Below are 17,440 nucleotides of genomic sequence, written 5' to 3'. Positions count from 1 at the left end.
ACTAATGATATATTAAATTTTGTGACTGTTCAATTTAGTCGGTCCGCGATATCACTTTGTTGAGTTTCAGAACGCGACATTACATTATTATATTCTGTGCTCCAACGCTCACTGCTTTGATGTTAGGAACACACGTACATTGCTTAGACAACAACAGTGAACTTTATACAATAGCAATAAAGCTCAAATTGACTCTACGTATTAGTTAGAAACGTTTGTATGGGAAATAGAAAAATGCTGTTTTGAGGATTTTCCCGGCAATTATTCAATTTTTTTCACCTTTAAACCTTCTAGACCTCCACGAATAATTCAAGACCAAGATAAGATAAATCCGTTCAGCCGTTCTCGAGTTTTGAGACTAACGAACAACAATTCATTTATATATATATATAGATAATAAATACCTGTTACTACTGATAAATAAGATTAATTTTACATTAATGTTTTAAACAAAACTGCATAAAATACACACACACACACACACACACACACGCATAACATCACGCATTAATCCCCGAAGGGGTATGCAGAGGCGCAATCAGGGCGCCCACTTTTATTTTGCGGGCGAGCCTATTGCCATATCGGGCACAAACTCCAGACTCGGGACTGATACTAAACAGAAAAACTTAAATATTACTGTGTCCGATCCGGGATTCGAACTAGTGATGTGCCAACTCGGGATAAACACAACTCGAGCTAACTAGAGTTCAACTCGAGTTAAGTAACTCGAGTTAATTGGGTAAAATGAAACTGAGTAATGATTTGTTTTGGGTTATTTTTACAAATGTAATGACTCACCAGGTGAATTTAAATAAAAAAGGAATTTATTTATTCATCATGTATTTATGTTTTATGTATATAAGATTAAATCTTCGTAACATAAATAAAGTAGTATTTAAACTCGAGTTAAAGATAATTCAACCGAGTTGACTCGATCTAAACCCAACTCGAGTTAATCTGAGTTGACACATTTCTAGTTCGAACCCAGGACCTCAGAGCGATATCGTATTACGCATGCAGTACAACGACGCCGCCGAGGCATAAAATAAAAACAGTATTGTTTGCACACGTGACTCGGATAAACAGATTTCAATATTCATTCATTTATTTTTGTTAGGCGGAATTCTAGTCCATAGATTAATGAATAAATATTCAGATATAAGCAAATTTGGGCAACGGCTGTATATTCAATTCAAGAATGCTAAATTGAGGCCTGATATGCAAACAACAGGTTTTTAATACGATTCGTCCATGAAAAATGAATATATATATTTTTTTGAATTGGTTTCAAAAGTTGTACATAACGAATACTTATTGTAATTTTAGTTTATTTTATTTGGGAAAAATAACGTTTTTACTTTGTTGTTTATTTATTAGTCTTAGTTACGCATTTAATTTAAAGTCATACCAAAATCACTAATTTGGACACATTTTTTTTATTGCTTTGAAAGACGAGACGAACTTGCCGTTCGCCTGATGATAAAAGAGACGACCACCAATAACAGTAGAAACACCATCCAACCCCTTTCCTTATAAAGAATTGTTTGGTATTCCATTGCGATCAACATCCTGAGACACGAGATGTTAAGTTTTATTATGGCCTGTAGTTGCATTGGCTACAATGTCCTTTAAACCGGAACACAACATTAACTGCACACTGCTGCTTGGCGGTAGAAATAGACATTGCGCTTGCACCTACCCAGACGGACTCTCTCATATGAGAGACCTACCACCAGTAAATCTACGGTTTTAGCTTTGTATTCACTTCTAGTCCATGACCGCAGAGACAAATTGACGTGCAAATGTAAATTACTTCTTCGTGGTTTATCTAGCTTAATATTAACATAATTAGTGTAATAATCCTCATTCTTACCTTGAATTTTAATTTGCAATTTTTTACTTTGTTGTACACTAAAACATTGTTTCATTTATCGAGCCAAGGGGGCGTCCATAAATTACGTGAGGTGTTTTTAAATTTTCTGTCCCTCCCTCCGCCCCTGGTGAGATGTGGTGAGAATTTATTCAACCCACTCCCCGACACCCCGATCTCACGTGAGATTTTTCAAAATGTGGGTTTCTTATGTAAACGCGTTGGAGTGTTATTGTAAAAAGAAAAAAATTGCTTCGTGCTTTTATTTGCGACTAGCTCAGACTAGTAATCAATATTGCTGAGATTTATACGTGTAATAAAAAATTAACAATAGAATACTTATATCGTTACTACTGCGATTAAAAAAAGAATATCTACCTACTCTAATTCAGTCCATGGAGAATCATGCGCGGTCTCAAGAGAGACTATTGGAACTAACATGTCCATATGATTTTCAGTAAAATCATCTGCTCCTTCAACTTCGTTCTGATTTAGTCACTCTAAGGCGTTGGCGCTTGCGCACGGTAACTCATTAGATCGTCTTGTGACAATTCGTGGGGGTGACACTTTGTGGAAAATAGGCGCGTGCTTAGCTGGTGCAATGTGGGCTGCTCGCCTGTGCTCTGCAGCTCTTGTGATATGCAAAGTAAATACCGCATGTGCTTCAGCATCTTTTCTTTAAATCATCACATATCGTAAATTCAGAATAATTGAGCTACTTGGTATAAAACAAGTATGGTGGTTTGACAGTCAGTAGATGTATAACGTCGGAGTATGAATGAAATTATTTTCTTTCGAACGGATTAGTGAATGATCTTAATCATATTACGATTTTAAGATTAAATCTTAAGCATGTACAATATGGACTATTTTGGTCCATTTAATCGATATTGTACATGCTTAAGATTTAATCTCTAACGTAAAATTAGATTTGACTCAACCACCACCCCCCCTTAGACATCTCACGTAATTTATGGACGCCCCCTAAGGTTGACATAAGAATTTTATTTTCGGGTAGAAAACTGTGGCGAAAACGGAATTACTTTTATATTATGTTTCTCATTTTAAATAAGTTGAAGCTCAAGTTAATTTACTTTATTATACCAAAAATATAAACAAATGCTATCAAATGACTACATTGCTTTTTAATCGACTTCAAAAAAGGAGGAGTTTCTCAATTCGACTATATTTTTTTTCTCTTTGTAAAAAATATCTCGAGTACTTTGTAGTTAGTTTCTATGGTTGTTCCAGTTATATGTCATCGCTGATGGCTACTGCATTTATCAAGGCGACACCGCTGCCATGGTACCCTACCTACAAAGTGTCGGCTTGCCTTGTCCAAGACATCACAATCCAGCTGACTTCAGTAAGTATATAAGCACCAATTGCATCAGCTCCTATAAATCAACCTGAATATACAGTTTTGTTCAGAATTATTTGTTTTCGGAATGGTAATTCCGTTCCTTCCCACCTAACCGAACGTATTAAAACTTAAAGGAGCATGTATGCATTATTTGTACCCTTGTCCTTTTCAGATAACATTGCAAACTTACCTATGCACGTTATCATATCTTTAAAAGTGTTCAAATGCAATAATTTCAATTATTGAATGTCGAACATTCCACTTTTTAGTTATAGAAATCACCGAGAACCTAGAAAACATAAAACTACTATCACAAGAAATCCAACACGGAAAATTGTACAAGTCAGCCAAATTAGAGCATTCGAGTGCAGAACCTGTTAATCATATGGAATTGAAACTGTGCTATCAAACTGATGGTGACACACAAGAGACAGAGATAATGCTGACAAATGAAAACTGCACTTACAAAGTACAGCAGTATAACAACCCAAGTACCTCCGTCAGTTCGCTGTCAAGTCAACTGTCCCGCATGGACTCATCAATGACGTGGATGAAGGTGCAGAAGTCGTCGGATTCCTTAGCATACGCGACGACCAACTGTCAACAGTTTTTAGTTTTATTGAAGAGAATGTTACTACAAATATCGAGGAATCGACAAGGTTAGTTATTAATTAAAGTAAAATATAAGAATCCGGAAGGAAGTCTTGTAATCGCGGCCACGTCCGGTTTGATTAGGATATCCCTCTTAATGATAATTAATTGAAATTCTAGAACGGTGTGCCGCCTAACAACAAATAAGTTCAGAGTTTAATGGACGGTAAATAAAATTAAGATTCGAAAATTGCCCGAGGCTGTTCTGTAGCGTTCATACCGGATATCGCAAACTCTATCATTACATAGGAAATAAGTACGGTTACACTCCTATTCATCGAGGATAAAGATGCGAGCTTACAAATCATAAAACTCAGTGTTGCTTGTGGGCTGTGGCTATATCCTCATGTAAAGCCTTTCCTAATAAACAACTAGCACTATGTAGTTTCCTGGGTCGAAAACGGTACATAATGCCGTGGTCTTCCTGTTAGCCGACTTTGATACAAAACGCTTACCAGTCATTGTTTACACTATTTCGAAACAAAATTTCACAGAAATGTATTAAATGTAATCTTTAAAGGCCCACGTATTTAAAAAAAACATAAACTCGTTTCAGAAGAAAATAGAAACAATCAAATGCCTTTGATTAAATTCAAACGTATCTCTTCATACTATAAAGTTTTATAGTAAAAGCACTAATAAAAATTGAAGTATGTTATTCTAGGCCTTCTTAGGAACCGGGCTTTCTTCGGTGACACTACCTTATTATTTATTAATAAGATGTATAATGTATTTTTGTTGTTGTCAGGTCTTTGGATTACAATTAGCCCATCATATACTATGTGGTTTGGCTTATCGGAATATGTTTCTTCAACATGGCCAATGATGGAGCTCAAATGTTCAACCATTTAAAGTTGTGCGTCGGTCTAGTAATATTCTTCGCTTATACTCAAATTATGATCCCCGTGTTAGTCTGTAAGTATATTTAAATTAAACACTATTTTAGTTATTGTAGTTGCTGTCAGTCTAGGAAATTCAATAGTATCTGCTACGCAAGTATAATGTAAATAAAATCAATAATTATCATGTAGTATGGAGTCCTTGAATGAGCTTAGAAGCCGTATCTGCTTCGTACTATTTATATTCTATTAAGTCGTGTGCTTGAGTGGATTTGACAGTTTAGGTTATGAATGGAAAAATCTCCTGCACATCTATAAAACACTTTCTAAAAGGATCCTATAAAATATTCTGGTTTTATAACAACTGGTTTAAAACATTGTAATGTTTTTGTAGACCCATGACGTCTAAATTCATTACATTTTTATTTGTATTTAACGAATAGTCTTTTGGCCTTATTTGTGTAGATTATATTATATAATTTTTTAATTATGGTCTAGTAATATATTTTAACCTGTAATCAAATTTTATAATGATAATGCTATTAATACAGCTTTTGCATTGAGTTAACAATCAATCAGACAAGTACTAAAGTTTAAACATCTCTTATTTCTAGAAAATATAAAAAATCTAATAATAATCTTATCACAGAAGATCAACGTGTACTCAATTACATATTGCCATTAATTTCCAGATCCTCAAGAAGTGAAATTAGTTAAGAAGGAACATTTTAACTGCTGGTATGGTTTAACGGCCTACTACGCAGCATTGACCATATCAAAATTACCAGTGCAAGTCACTCTCAACATACTATTCTCCACGATAGTATACTTCATGACCGGCATCCCCTTTAATGTATCAAGATTCGTGGTGTTCTGCTTTGTTGGGATCATCGTGTCCCTCGCTTCTGAAGGCATGGGACTCGCAATTGGTTCCATGTTTAATGTCACGGTAAGTAATAATTTTTCTTTTAAAGTGTAAGGAATGTTCTAGAAATTATTGTAACGCCGCTCAGCTACTATGATTTTTGTTTTACTGTTAAACCATTAGTAGAAAATTTAGGAGTTAAAACATTGTAACTTATTGTAAAGTTGAGCATATACGTAAGTGACTAGGTATCTGAAAAGAAAGAAGTTATAAATCGAGAAGTTGATGAAATTCGGTCCGCTGCTACAAATGTTACCCCTTATTGTTAGTTAGCTCAGTTGAATTTTGCTTTAGTATTGAGATTTAAATGAAATTCGTCACACAGGTAGACCATGTTTTGGATTAACACATAAGCCACTTTTTATCCCGTTAATTTGCTCCCATAGGAAATATTAGAATTTCTGAATCTGGTTTTAAAGAGATGGCGCTGCCGTCGTACATTGTTTTAAGGACTTTTGTAACGGGAAAGACTTTCACGCAGGTGAAGACGCGAGAGTTTTTATCGCGATTTAGTCTTAGTATAAGTACTATAAACAAGACTTAAAAAACGATGCAAATTCTCAATGTTTTCGTAATTATTTATAATTTAGAGAAGATCTAAGTATCGTGTTTCCAGCCATGGAATAATCAAAAATGATTATTATACCATGTCATAAATTTTTCAGATCGAAATAATAACTGTTTTGTTAAAATAGAATCGAAAAAGTTTGGTTGCAATATTCTAGCCTAATGTTTCAATTATTCGGATTAAATGGCTGGTATGAAAATATTTATAGTACAAAATTATGAAAAAAAAAAAATGGTTTACATTTATTTTCGATATTACAATTTACATAATCTGCAAGCCATTCTAGATTTTGCACCTAATGTTAGCTTTTAAAATAACTCGTCGCGTGTGACTCCGGTCAATTAGTCAAATAAGGTATTCATGCCTTACAAAAATGTTTTTATAAGGCATGAATACCTTGAGGATGTCTTCATCAACATTGTAATTTAGTTACATAATTCTTACGGAAATACCAAACTAGACAGTAGATTATAGTTCGGACTATAAATCATGACATGCGTAGCAAAAAGGGGTTGAACAAAACTCAAAACTCGCGATATTTTTTTCTTAACTATAATTAGCTGTTAATCGTGCGAAAAACCGATCTCAGTTTTGAACGTTTCTAGAATCTTCTATAATGTTTTACGGTTAGATGTACAAACGAGTTTAAAAATCGTAAAATATTTAGCAGGTGAACGCATTTTACCAGAAACAATATTTTTTAATATTGCAACAATATTTGGGAAATAGGTACTTATTGTAAATAAATAGATATATAATAATTATTATTTTTCTCAAATAATAAGTTGAAAATTTCTTAAAAATAAGTCCCACTTGGTTTTGCATTAATAAACAATAAATGACACTACATAGGCCATTTGAAATCGACAAGAGATTCAAAGTTCAACATATTATTACATCAGAAGAGGATTTTCAAGGCTATTAAGGTGGTAGCTCAAGGTCCATTTTCATACATTTTGTTTCGGCTTTAATCTGGGTAACTAAACAAGTATTGACAAGTAAAGAATTTAAATTCACGTCTAGTTAGTGATTAGTTCTCGCAGTTGAAAGAAAAGTAAAAATAATTAATAATTTGGATATTTCTGCCTTTAAAATTTCGTCATATTAAATTTTAGGCTTGATTAATACACCTTTCAACTACGTATTAAACCGAAACAAAATGTAAAATGACCTATAAACCTAAATAAAGAGCTTTAATTGCATACAAAAAAAACTTAATCAATAACTCATTTCATGTATTCATCATCAAGTTGCTTTTTATCACATTACCTTCAATACACAATAATCAATGAATTGCCATAATTTCGGCACGTGTAAGCAGAATGATCTATGATGTAATAACATAATATTTTCAATCCGAATTTAACCAAAGAATATTACACGCACGCATAGCATCAACGTAGTGCTTTTATTAAAAATCAGCATTATTTTTGCTCCATGCGATTACCTGTTTTTAAATGGTCTGTAGATCTATATAATTGAAGTTTTTCAATTTTTTATCTTATATATATCTGGTGTTGCTATGCTCATTGCTAACAGGGTTAGAACTGACAGGTCAAATAATTTATTTGGTAAATAATTAATACAAAGTTCAATGCTACTTATTAATTTTAATGTTTTTAATGGTCGCGCTCAACGGGGTTCAGGTCTTCATCACCACCCGCTATTTTAATAAACAATCCTAATTGCTTTTTAGAATCTATTTTAAATGTTGATCAATCAGAACTTTTTTTTAACATGCTTACAAATGAGTTATTTTGATTGATTCATTCTCGGAATCGGATTAAAGATTGAATTTAGAATCGTTTATTGAATGCGGCTGTAAATTGCAAGATATTATAAAATAAAACTCATTTAATAAGTAATTAATGTGTCTTTAGCGATAGCTAAATAACTATAAGTAATATTCGGTAGGCATGCACTTTACCCTATGTTTAACTTATGTGTACTTTATACATATAACTTATAATTTTTTTTTGTGTTTCAGAACGGTTGCGCCATCGGACCAGCGGCGATCGCTCCGTTCCTCGGTCTCGGGGTATATGGTTTCGACTTCGCGCACGAAATCTCTTTCCTCATGAACATGGTGATGAAGACATCGTTTATCAGATGCGGGATTGTCGCCATGGTGTTAACTATGTTCGGATTTAACAGACAACCTCTAGAATGCCGCGAAATGTATTGCCATTTCTCGAAACCCGACGTTCTGCTAAAATATTTAGACGTCGATACCAGTTCGGTTTGGATAGAAATTGTATCGATATTAGGCCTTTTGTTTGTGTTTAGATCTTTATGTTATATTGGCCTTCGATGGCGGTTTGCCACGTGATTTTGCTGCTATTATGGTATTGGATCTATTAGACGTTAAGGCGCTTTCTCCAACAAAACGGCGCGCTATCCATACTTTTATAATCTATGCATTTAAAATTATAATACAAAAAAATGAACCATAATTCTCCAATATGTTATCTTTGGTTGTTTAATTTTTTTTTTATAATTCGGATATTTTTTCATTAATTTAATAAGCATAATAATGAAAAAAAGTTGGTTTTGTTCATCTTCCCCTAAAGTACACATAACCTTAATCTGTAATCAACAATATTAGATAGAACAATTAATAAGAAATATTTTGATAGTTTAATATTTTCAAAAAGACCTACACTTGTTATTTAAATTATGCGTGATTTTTTGCATAGTCCTACCGCAATTCGTGCGCCGTATAAATGTTTGGAACGAATGCGCAAGGCTGTTTGCTCAGGGGAGGAGCCTTAAGTTTATCTTGTAAGTCCCAGATTCTTGCCTCCACTACATATAGTACTGTAGAGCAATAAATTGGGACGTAATTTCCAAAAAATGCTATCATTTTACTGTGTAAGATGAAAGCATTGTGATAACATAATTGAGTTAGTACAAATGACAGAAGGCATGTGATATTGATATGTAAGTTTTAAAATATACCGTTAAATGTCATTTTCCAAAAACGATCCCAATCGCTTTTACGATCTATCTTAAAATGGACCAATCAGAAAAGTCATTTTTGACATGCTTACAAATGAATTATTTCGATTGGTTCATTCTCGAAATCGGATTGAAGACTAAGATTGGGATCGTTTATTTGAAACGGCTGTAAGTGATACAGGTATGGTAGATGTAAAGAAAGGCTGATATTTTTATAAAAGATAAGTATAAAATGTATGGATGTTTATGATTTACGCGTTTCGCTCATTTAGTTCGAAATACAGTGAAAATAATTATTTATATATATATTAATGCAAATGTACTGTACTATAGTATACTTGTGCAAAGTGTTATTCCCTTGAAATCCAGTATGCGTTTGTAATTAAGTACTTCCTACAAATATCTTAGTTATATTAACTTACAAGTAATTTCAGTAATTAAAAGTTGATAATTATTTATGACTAGCTTTTGCTCGCGGCTCCGCCCGCGTTGTAAAGTTTTTCAGGCTAAAGTTTTCCGTTATAAAAATAGTAGTTTCCCGGGAGCCTATGTTCTTCCCAGGGTCTCAAACTGTCTCCATACCAAATTTCATCTTAATACGTTAGGTAGTTTTGGAGTTTAACACGTTAAGGCAGACAGATGCAGCGGGGACTTTGTTATATTATTTAGAACTTTTAAGTGAAACAATCCCGTCATACATCATTGTTGCATAACTTTAACCGTTTACGCAGCGCAGGCAACGGAAGCTCTCAAAACTCATAATTTTCCCCGTTTTTGCAACATGTTTCATTACTGCTCCGCTCCTATTGGTCATAGCATGATGATATATAGCCTATAACACTCCAGGATCAAAGGGCTATCCAACACAAAAAGATTTTTTCAGTTCAAACCGGTAGTTCCTGAGATTAGCCATTACTGTTCCGCTCCTATTGGTCATAGCGTGATGATATATAGCTTATAGCGGTCCACAAACAAAGGGCTATCCAACACAAAACGAATTTTTCAGTTGAAACCGGTAGTTCCTGAGATTAGCCATTACTGCTCCGCTCCTATTGGTCATAGCGTGATGATATATAACTTTGAGCACTCCACAAACAAAGGACTATTCAACACAAAAATATTTTTCAGTTCGAATCGGTAGTTCCTGAGATTAGCCATTACTGCTCCGCTACTATTGAATATAGCGTGATGATATATAGCCTATAGCTCTCCACGAACAAAGGGCTATCCAACGCAAAAATATTTTTTCAGTTTGGACCGGTAGTTCCTGAGATTAGTCATTACTGCCCCGCTCCTATTGGGTAAAGCGTGATGATATATAGCCTATAGCACTCCACGAATAAACGGGCTATCCAACGCAAAAATATTTTTTCAGTTTGATCCACGAACAAAGGGCTATCCAACGTAAAAAGAATTTTTCGGTTTGGACCGGTAGTTCCTGAGATTAGCGCGTTCAAACAAACAAACAAACAAACTCTTCAGCTTTATATAATAGTATAGATGTACGATGTAAAAGGGAACTTGACTTATTTTATTAGGGTATCTTACCTCTAACCTCCGATACAAAATCAAGTAATAAAATATCGAAGTTCTCTGAAACATAACCATGCCTTTAAAATATTGTAGAGAAGTTAAATGTAAAATAGCAATATAATATCTGAATAGTGACGTCATCCACAATTACGCTGCGCGAGTTAGAACGAGATATCAAGATAACCCAATTGAGCGTCAATTCTTGTTAATAGGCATATTTTATATAGGTATACAAATTACTTTTAACCACTTTTGATGGTGTTTTCACAAGATTTTTATTATTTGAATCTGTGCTTGATATGGCTGTGGCTGTGCTGATCCTTCTTTAGCATTAAGATAGTTCTGTATTTCTTGTTTATGTATTGTTATTATCGTTATGTCAACATCGATGTTGAATTCCATGATTTAATAATACCTACATAAGTCTTAGAATTTGGCTTTGATATTTAATACATTTTGCAGCACTTATAACTATGTTATGTCTCAAAAAGATTTCTTTTGACGCCAATACAATCCAGTTTGATAATATTTTTGTAGAATCTAATCTCGAAAATATTTGTATTTAATCTCAAATAAATCTGTATATTCTTACAATAGCCAAAGATACTGCTATTTATATGTGTTGAATTGCTATTCTTATAGTTATATCATGGACACTAAACTGATCATGGGCGAAGTTCTAAATGGGAATTTAATAACGCTTCACCACCGGCCCTGCTTATTTACGGCTCATGATAATAAAAAATCCCAATAGTTATCTGAAGAATGATCCTTAAATAAACCAATCAAAATAAGTAATACGAAGAAACTTTAATCTGATTGGTCCATTCTACGGTTCGTTCCGTGATAGATATTAAGTATTATTAATGATTCCTTATGTTTACGCCAATATCAGACATGGTAATTAAACTATTTTTCAGATATTTCGGGGTTTTTTTTATCACCCCCTACCATCCCTTAATTTGGTATGTCGAAAAGGGAGGCCGGAAGGGTGTATATATGTTATATAAAGCCTAGCATTTCCAAGTCAGATTAGTCTCCATGAAATAACAAATATTACATAGTGTTAACAATTTACTCAATGTAATTGATAGGTTCTGGTTATTGGGTTCGTATTAAGGCAATACCTCTGTACAATTAGTAATTTATCATGAAATATAAGATTTTTAAATATTCTGTTGTTTTTTTGTTTGCAGAAAATTTTGAATTATTTCTGATCGTTAAAATTATATTGTAATATCTATATGAATAAATAGAGCATAAGAGTGTGTTTGTTTAAACGCGCTAATCTAAGGAATTTCTTAACCGATTTTGATTTTTTTTACTAATAGGAAGCTACGTTACTCTTGACTGCTAAATGCTACTTTTTATTCTGGGAAAATATTAATTTTTGTATTGACCTCTTTTTTAAACTTTTAAGTGCCTTTTCAATGCCTACATTGTCAAAAAGATTTGTATGTATTTAATTACATTATATCTATGTTAAAACTTTAAACTATTATAAAAAAAGCTACTTTTAGCAAATATAGTTTTATTTATGTGTTATATACATGGTTATATACGCTTGATATAGTGCTCTATTTTCGACCGAAACCTTTGTCGCGGCGTTTCTTTACATGTTTTTTAGTTTTAGTTTTTCTTTTTTCAGCTTTTTCTTCTTTGATAGCCTTTTTCCTGGCTTTCTTGCTGTCTGGGGATTCGTCACGTGGTCGAGCACAGTTTTTGAATTTGGAACCTTAAAAGGAATAAGTAATGTGTTAATTCTTCTGACTTTGAAATTGATTTACATTTTGCCGTGAATTTTGAAAAATGATTTATCCTAAGTTTACTTTAATCTTACGCCAGTATTCGATAGTTTACAAAAATATTTCTAAATTTGAGCTGGATTTAATTTTTATTGACTATTGATATTGGAAAAATCACAAATGAGTCAATGGTATCATTCTCAAGAGAAGTGGAAGAGACACTATGTTTATTTTTTTTCTTATAGGGTATTTGTCAGGGCCAAGGAATATTATTTTAGTATTATTTAATACGATAATTTACCAAAATGATGTACAGGTCCCAAGTTAATTTAGTTTTATCTTGAATTTATTCATAAACATTTCCTTATTTATATTTTGTTAAATTTCTAAATATTTAACTGAGATTGGACCCCAGGATTTGTTATATAGGTACAACCAGTTACAAAAACTAAGGCGATTACTTACAACATATCTACTTGAAAGTGTATTGAGCTGATAAATAAAAATGATTTTATACCTTCTTGTTCATCATCATCATCAGAACCATCTTCAGAGCCACTTGATATCTCATCTTCTTGGAGTATTTCAGGTTTGTCAACAGTGCCTGATAGATCCTCTTTGAAGCCAGCTATCTTTTTGTATGCCAAGTCGTCTGTATCACCCTCTTTTGCCTTCTTTATGTCTCGTTCATAGTTAATTACCTAGAAAGTTATGAAGAAACAAATTAAATAATAGTACTAGAGGCAATAACAATAATGATTAGTGTTTATAATATTTATCTGAAGTATACAGGATCATTTTGATATTACGTGAAGGATTGAAACCACTTTGTCTTTACCTCTGCTAATATTGTGCCAAAAATCATACATAAACATTTTCACTAAATATGTCTGTTATGTTTTTCTGATAATTTTCTAGTTTAATGAAAATATAGCATGTGTTTGAGTGTATTTGACTGAAGGTACATTATGATGTTAATGCTGCAGCAAATTATATTAGAGTAGTAGTAGTCGTTTTAAGCCATAAAAAATAAAATTACTTTTTAATATTTATTTTGTTGGAAACTTACAGTTTTTAAAGTGATTGTAAAGTATAATTTTCAAGAAATAAATTTGTGGCTTCATTTAGAAACACAATGTTGAAATGATTCTGTATAGCTTTAGACTTATTGTAGTAAGTTCTCAGTTAGCTATTTTTGTATGGTTACATTAGGTTTGTTTTAAAACTTTAGAATATTTAGGGAAAAGGACAAGCTTATATTAATGCAGTTTGATCTATACTATGAATGAATGTATGGATGGGGCTGCTACAATAGTAAGTTTTTAAGCTAGGCTTATTATAACCTAAACACTAAAGTATATTTAATAATAATTAGTAATAAATAGACTTCCCACATGAATGGTTATTTAATAATAACACTTTTCAATTATGACATTTAAATTAAAACAGTTTAGATTGTGGAGGTGAATATTATTATACATATTTTTCCAAACTGGAGTTGTGGTAGATAGTTCTTTTAAAATATTTAAATGGAAATTTATTTTCAATAGCAGTGTTTCAAACACAATTTATATGCTTGATTTAAACTTGATTAAAAGTGCTTATGCATGATAAGATACTACATAAGAATAAAAAAAGGAATCACCTCTGTTAGTCTCTTAGGAATGTAAATATTCTTGAAAGCTTCTTCTTCAACCTGTTCTTGCGCCGTCATTTCTTCGAAATTCCTAGCTGCTGCTTTCTCCGATAATTTCTCAAGGCACTCTTCCAAATTGTTCTCATTAATACTCGCATCAGTGATAAAATCAAACAATTCCTTAACAGTCAGTGTAGCCACACCACGTTTTCTGAAGAAATCTGATATATTCGTACAATCTTTTCTTAAAAACTCAAATGCATGTGGATGGTCATGTTCAACAGATTGTGAGACGTCAATGACAACAACATTCCCCTTGTGATACAACATGTTATATTCAGACAAATCAGCGTGAACAAGTTTACAAATGTTGTACATCTTCCACATCATAGTAATACAGTCTCGGTATAAAGATCTGGCAGTGGATTGAGAAATATCAACATCTTTTAATTTCGGAGAAGGCCAGCCTCCCTCACCCATAAAAGTCATTACTAACACATGACTCCTTAAAATAATTGGTTCGGGTACATTTAATTTTGCATTGTACATTCGCACCAAATTCCTCATTTCCTTCTCAGCCCATGTACGAACCATTTTACGAGGATTAGATCTACAATACCCATTCCTGAATCTGTATTCACCTGAAACGTATTTATCTCTGTCTTTAAACACTAAGATTGATGTTTTAAATATCTTTACAGCTTAAATCTCGTCCATCTTTAGACGCTGGCGTGGTAAACATTGGCTTCTTTTCCAGTAGATATGCAACCATTTATTTCATTTATAATGCCTCTATTCAATAGTTTGAATAAAATCATTTTCGTCCGAGGGTCCATAACCTGCTCAGCTGTGGCTCCGATCATGTTTATCCTTTATTCTAATTCTTTCATTTATAACTTTTCTGTCATTTTGATCTAGAAACTTCTCAGTGTTATTTGACATAGGCTCATATTTATCAACATTTATTTTATGCACATACTTCTTGAATAACTTTTCTGTTGGTTGGTATGTGGTCACCTTGTTGGATGGAGCTTGCGAGTTGATATTCTGTTTTTTCTGTGCACCTTGCGATGGATCATCTGAGTCGTGAAAGTACTCATCAGAATCAAAATCATCATCATCGTCAGTACTCAAGTTTTTTATTTGGGGCACATCTGAAAACTGATATTGATGTGTGTTAATTTTATAATCAAACATATTTTGATACCATGTTGGGGTATAAATAACTACTTAGTAAAATCCAATTAATATAATAGATTTAAGTTTTGTTAAGCACTGATTTAAGGTGAAAGTAAATTAAACAATGTGAAAGAGATCTAAATTTTAAACATCCCGAGGTAGGTAATTAAAATTATGAGAGCTATTATAGGCTGTAATCAACTTGACTGGCAATACATGTATGGCCTAAATTATAATTATTAAACAAATAAGGTTTGGTAAGCAAAAAAATACTTACTCTCACTGACTTAACCTTAGTTGACAAATCTTCTTCATAATCACTGAACTGTCCGTCCGACATTTTTATATATTATTTATGCTCAAATATTACAACAACTCTTCCGTATATTAAAAATATTTCTAAATTAACTATCTAAATCTATTTTGCACTAAAATATCCATGTGGATTGTGATTGTGAAGTTTATTGTCAAATGTAATTTGTCACTTGGTAGTGTTTTTTTATGTTACGATTCTGAAAATTGGTCTATTGAGCTCAAGTAAATAGTGTTGCCAGAGAAATGGTGGTTCAAGTCTGAAAATTCGGCATCAAGTAGCCCGTAGCCTAAAACACTCTGTCTCGTCTGAAGCTTTCCATGGCTGGCAATGGTGGCGGCCAAGTATTATATTACGTATCTACTGTCTATTCAATATTATGACGTAGGTTTACACGTAGAATCATATTTTAGTATTACGAGCGCAGTGGACTGCCATGCAATACTTTGTAATTTAAATTTCTGGATGGTATTGGTTGGTGCCTGCTATTTATGGATGGTTGCGTCGCTTACCATCGGACGTGCGCCATTTTCGTCTTGTTAATAGATAATTTAATTAATTTCCATAAAAAACGTTTCATTACAGCGTGATCCTTGGATATCTCAATTCATACACCAGAGGGGTTAATGCTATAATAGGAAATGCTTAGATATTGCAAATTATGCAGAAAATTGTTGCGTGCTCATAAAACAGACCTTGAAAAACATAATATAAAATTGATAATACACGCCTTGAAAGATAAGATTTCAAAATAAAAAATCAATCAAAAGTTTTGTCATGTTATGCTGCTGTTAAAACTAACAGTATGTAGTGGATTCCTTTACAAATACTTAGGTGCCGCAAGCAAAATTTAGTGATTATGTAAAATAATAAAAAAAATAAGTATTAAGGGTAAAGTAACTAAAGAAATACTATGTAGTGTATTGGCTCTATTAATTGTAGCCGATATATAGGTTTTAACTATTTTTGTTTGAATTGTAAGACAATGTATATCTCATTGTGTATAATTAACGTTGTAAATAAATAAATATTTCTACTCTAAATTAGGTAATAAATTGTTGAGATGATCCCATCATTTATTTATCAATATATTTTCTATGTACCCTTCGTTCTTTATTGGGACTGCCAACTGACAAATGCTTAGCGTACATTTCCTGGTCAAATAAAATATTTTTCCTGCGCATATCCATTATTCAGTGGCGTATAACTGTATACGGTTAATGGAATAAACGTGGCAAATTATTGAGGGGCGTTTTGATTGAGCAATCAGTCAATTCAATGTCAATTGGAAAAGTAGGCTCGTTTGTTTTACGAGTATTATGTATGTTTGTCTACAGATCGAATTAACTTGGTTCTATTTAATTTAAAAAAAAAGAATAATGTATATTGGTTGTCTTAGTTGGTCATTATTAAAAAAAATGTAATAATCCGAATTTAAAATGCCATAATTTTGAAAAAGTACGTTACTTTCATATACAAACTGAATATCTACAAAATAGGAACGATATTTCCTATTTATTATTTTAAAATTGCACACGAAAATTTAACGATACACAAAGTAACAAATATAGATGTTCGGATGCTAATTTCATGCTGTTATGCATTTTAACATATCGGTAATTTAAACATTAATTACATAATTGCGTATCAGTTTAAACCACACGCCCCGTATTCATTGAATAAAATGTGAACAATATTGTAGGTATGTTAACATTTGTAATACTATAATTGAAGTTCTAATAGTTCATTCCACGTATTAATGATTTGATTTCTTTTAGGTTGATACCAAGCTTTTTATAATATAGGTTTAAGATTTTGCTCTATGTTATATAGATAAGTTAATTAAGTTTAGATTAGATC

General features: G+C 32.5%; 1 protein-coding gene and 1 pseudogene across 1 annotated transcript; one reads left to right on the top strand and one right to left on the bottom strand.

Annotated features, from left to right (window-relative positions):
• Positions 1-2,471: 2,471 nt before the first annotated feature.
• LOC119193379 lies at positions 2,472-9,742 on the top strand (annotated as a pseudogene).
• A 2,479-nt stretch (positions 9,743-12,221) lies between these two features.
• Positions 12,222-15,759, bottom strand: LOC115451091 (serine/threonine-protein kinase RIO1). Its single transcript, XM_030179293.2, is given in 7 exon segments — positions 12,222-12,442; positions 12,970-13,153; positions 14,098-14,790; positions 14,792-14,812; positions 14,814-14,942; positions 14,944-15,249; positions 15,545-15,759. Coding segments are annotated over 7 exon segments (1,554 nt in total). The 5' UTR covers positions 15,608-15,759; the 3' UTR covers positions 12,222-12,284.
• Positions 15,760-17,440: the final 1,681 nt, after the last annotated feature.

Source organism: Manduca sexta, unplaced genomic scaffold (genome assembly GCF_014839805.1).
Source record: "Manduca sexta isolate Smith_Timp_Sample1 unplaced genomic scaffold, JHU_Msex_v1.0 HiC_scaffold_46, whole genome shotgun sequence".
In the NCBI taxonomy this organism is placed as follows: domain Eukaryota; kingdom Metazoa; phylum Arthropoda; class Insecta; order Lepidoptera; family Sphingidae; genus Manduca; species Manduca sexta.
Note: the sequence above shows the minus strand (reverse complement) of the source record. Positions and strands in the feature narration are given on the sequence as shown.